The 3,592-nt window shown below is 50.8% G+C and overlaps 1 protein-coding gene across 1 annotated transcript; it reads left to right on the plus strand.

Annotated features, from left to right (window-relative positions):
- Positions 1-2,499: 2,499 nt before the first annotated feature.
- Positions 2,500-2,964, plus strand: LOC135595110 (uncharacterized). Its single transcript, XM_065085628.1, has one exon. It carries the CDS (start codon positions 2,500-2,502, stop codon positions 2,962-2,964), a length of 465 nt encoding a protein of 154 aa, XP_064941700.1.
- The last annotated feature ends 628 nt before the right edge of the window (positions 2,965-3,592 follow it).

Consider the following 3,592-nt stretch of genomic DNA (forward strand, 5'->3'; position numbering starts at 1 on the left):
ACCCATGAAAAGCATCATGTAATTTCAAAGTAAACTAAGAGCATTTTGATTACCTCATCGTCAAAAGCCGTTAAGGCGTAGTTTGCCACCTCGCCTTTGTTAATTTTCTCCTCATCTTCGGATGAGCTCGATTCATCCCAAAGTGCTTCCCTCTTCTTGCGCTCATAGTAAGTAGTTGCATTCTTTTTACTTTTTAATTTTTGTTTCATGAACTTTTTAAATTTCATAGTGATGAGTTTAAGTTCACCATCACTTGAGCTTATGCTCGAGTAGTCTTTGATTGTTCTAAGTCCGAAATCCTTCCTGTTCTTTTGAAGGTTGTTCTCATGTTCGTTTTGTGCGTTGTGCGTCATTTCATATGTCATCAATGAACCAAAAAGTTCTTCAAGTGAAAAATTACTAAGATTTTTTGTTTCTTGTATTGCCATTACTTTCGATTCCCAATTTTTAGAAAGAGATCTTAAGATCTTGTTAACGAGTTCAAAATTAGAAAAGCATTTGACAAGAGCTTTTAAACCATTGACGACATCCATAAAACATGTGTATATGTCAACAACAGTTTTACTTGGCTTTATACGAAAAAGTTTAAAATCATGCATTAAAAGATTTATCTTAGAATCTTTTACTCTACTAGTGCCTTCATGTGTGATTTCAAGAGTGTGCCATATATCGAAAGTCGTTTCGCAAGTAGAAACCCGATTGAATAATTTTTATCTAAGGCGCAAAATAGAGCATTCATAACTCTAGCATTTAAAGAAAAAGTCTTCTTCTCCAAATCATTCCAATGGTTCATTAGAAGAGAATGCATTCAAAAACCGCTTTTGACAATATTCCATAAATTCAAATATAAAGAAAGTAAAAAAACTCTCATTTGAGTTTTTCAATATGTGAAAAATTATATATAAATTATTAAAAAAACGATCATGAAAATTACATGTTTTATCATAAAGGAACAAAATGTTAGATTTAAATCTAATGCTTGTACATATAATAAGATTAATCTTATGTATGTTTTTAAGAAGCAATAAGGTGTATCTTGATGATTTCCGTATTGCTTTTTGATGTTGATTTTAATTGAAAATGCTTTATGTTTAATGAAATCATGTTTGATGATTTAGTGATGCATAATGATATAAAATGTAATGAAAATATTAATACACCCCAGATTTAGTGATGCATAATGATAGGGGTAAAAACTGATTGGACATAACACCCCAGATTTGACGTAATACACCCCCATGTCAGACACCCCTATGCGGCACACTGCCCCAGGGAGCGAGCATTAACACCGACACGACACGCACCCATACCCACTGTACCCAATCGACCTCCTCGGCTGACCCCTCACGACCGGCTGAGGCAGGGGGAGGCGCTGACTAATGCTCCCCATACCCTGCGGAAGCTCGACCTTCCACACAACGCCCACGACGACGACAGACGCCATCAGAGGTACGACCCTACTCCTGCAGGACGACACATCAGGTAACATCAAACCCCCTTTATAAATACTCCCTGGCTTCCAACGGCCTGGGGGGAGGATGGCTCACAAAAAACAACTCCTCTCCGCATCACTGACTTGATCGTCGGAGGGGTCGGGCCGAGCTACCGACCCGACCTGTGTGCAGGTACTCGACCGCTGCTGAGTCCACTCGGCGTCGCAGAACTTTCCAGCCAGATCCCCTGCCTCAGCCACCTCAAGATTCCAAGGGGAGCCACGTCTGATCCCAACCATTTGGAGCCCTGAACCAGCCGTGTCGACCCGAAGGTCACGGCTCGAAAAGTTACTTACCGTAACAGATTGGCGCTAGCAGGAGGGCCGCCCAAATGTCAAGCGATCAGCGAATCCACCTAGGCGGACCCTCAACCGCTGGGCTCCCCACCCCGGGGGAACACCCCCCACATGACGAAACTCGCGACGAACGCCCCGCAGCGGTGTCGGAACGCTACTGGCAATTGTTCAACGACCCAGGCTTGTCGCCTCCCCACGGCGCACCTGCCGGCCCATCGTCAGTATCGCCCGAGGCCTTTCACGACCTCCCCCACCAAGTCCAAGCCTTGACAAGCATGGTCCAGACCATCTTCCCGATCGTCTCCCAGCGGACCCCTCTGCATGCGACCCGGCCTTCACAGCAACGGGGGACCCATGTCCGGACCCACGTACCACTTCCAGAGCTTCCTGGCTCACCTCGAAACCCCACAACTCGGCCCGGGAGCCGGGAAGCGAAAGACACGGCGAGCCGCCCCGAGCCCGAGGCTCCGACTGCCGATTCGACAAATGCCCTACGAGCTCAACTGCGCCTCGTCAGTCAAAGGCTTGACGAGGTACAACAGGAAGTTCGTAAGTCAAAGGGAGAGCTCGGGGCGGACGGACACCAAGGATCTCCGTTCACCCCCGAGATACAAGATCAGGCGATCCCGCCGCACTTCCGCCTCCCCTTGCTGGACGCGTATGACGGCACCACCGACCCAGCGGACCACGTGGCCGCTTTTCGCGCCCAGATGGCGCTATTCGGGACCTCTGACGCCCTGATGTGCAGGGCGTTCCCAACAACTCTGCGGGGGCCAGCCCGCACATGGTACAGCGGCCTGAAGCCAGGGACCGTCGCCTCCTTCGATCAGCTCGCCAAGGATTTCGAGCTTAATTTCCTGGCATACGCCCGACCAAAGCCGTCCATGGCGTTACTCCTCGAGCTCAACCAGAAGGAGGACGAGCCCCTCTCCCATTTTGTGAACCGATTTACGACACAAATTCGTGGATTGTCGGATGCTCACCCCTCTCTCTTGATGCAGGCATTCATGACAGGCCTGCGGCCCTCCAGGTTCTTCTGGTCGCTCGTGGAGCGGCCCCCCGCCGCGGTCCCCGAGATGCTCCAGCGTGCCAGTCAGTTTATCGCCGCGGAGACTTGGATGGCTGGAAAGCGGGAGGAGCACAAAAAGGTCAAGTCGGAGCCACCCCGACAGTAACAACCCGCCGCTTCCCGGCGAAAGATGGACAGACCTGACCCAAGGCCTCCTCTTCCCGCCTTGAATTCATCCCGAACTGAAATATTCCTACACAAGAAGGGGAAGGGGCTGCTCAAGGACCCTCACCCAATGAGGAACCCGTTGGAGCTCGCAGACCGTTCAAGGTATTGCCGATTTCATCGGCAGCACGGGCACGACACTGAGCAGTGCTACGAGTTGAAGAGGCAAATCGAGGAGCTCATCCTCAGAGGTCACCTCGGCCAGTACCTCCGGCCGAACAAAGAGCAGTCGCCTCGCCTAGAGGGCCCCGTCGAGCGACACATCGATGTGATAGCCGGGGGCCCCACATTAGGAGGAGGCTCCATGTCGGGCAGGAAGGCGTATGCCTGAGCCGCTCCCGATGAAGCCTCGGGACACGAGCCCGAGCCCGAGATTACCTTCCCAACCGGAGTTGCCGAGCGACCCGACCATGACGACGCCTTGGTGATATCGGCCAAGGTAGCCAACGCGCAAATGAGGAGGATCATGGTCGACACGGGGAGCTCGGCCGACATACTCTACTTCGACGCCTTCCAGAAGCTGGGCTTGGCCAGGGAGAATCTGAGCCCAATGTGCTCGGCGCTCACCG

Source organism: Musa acuminata, chromosome BXJ1-10, assembly GCF_036884655.1.
Source record: "Musa acuminata AAA Group cultivar baxijiao chromosome BXJ1-10, Cavendish_Baxijiao_AAA, whole genome shotgun sequence".
NCBI lineage: Eukaryota > Viridiplantae > Streptophyta > Magnoliopsida > Zingiberales > Musaceae > Musa > Musa acuminata.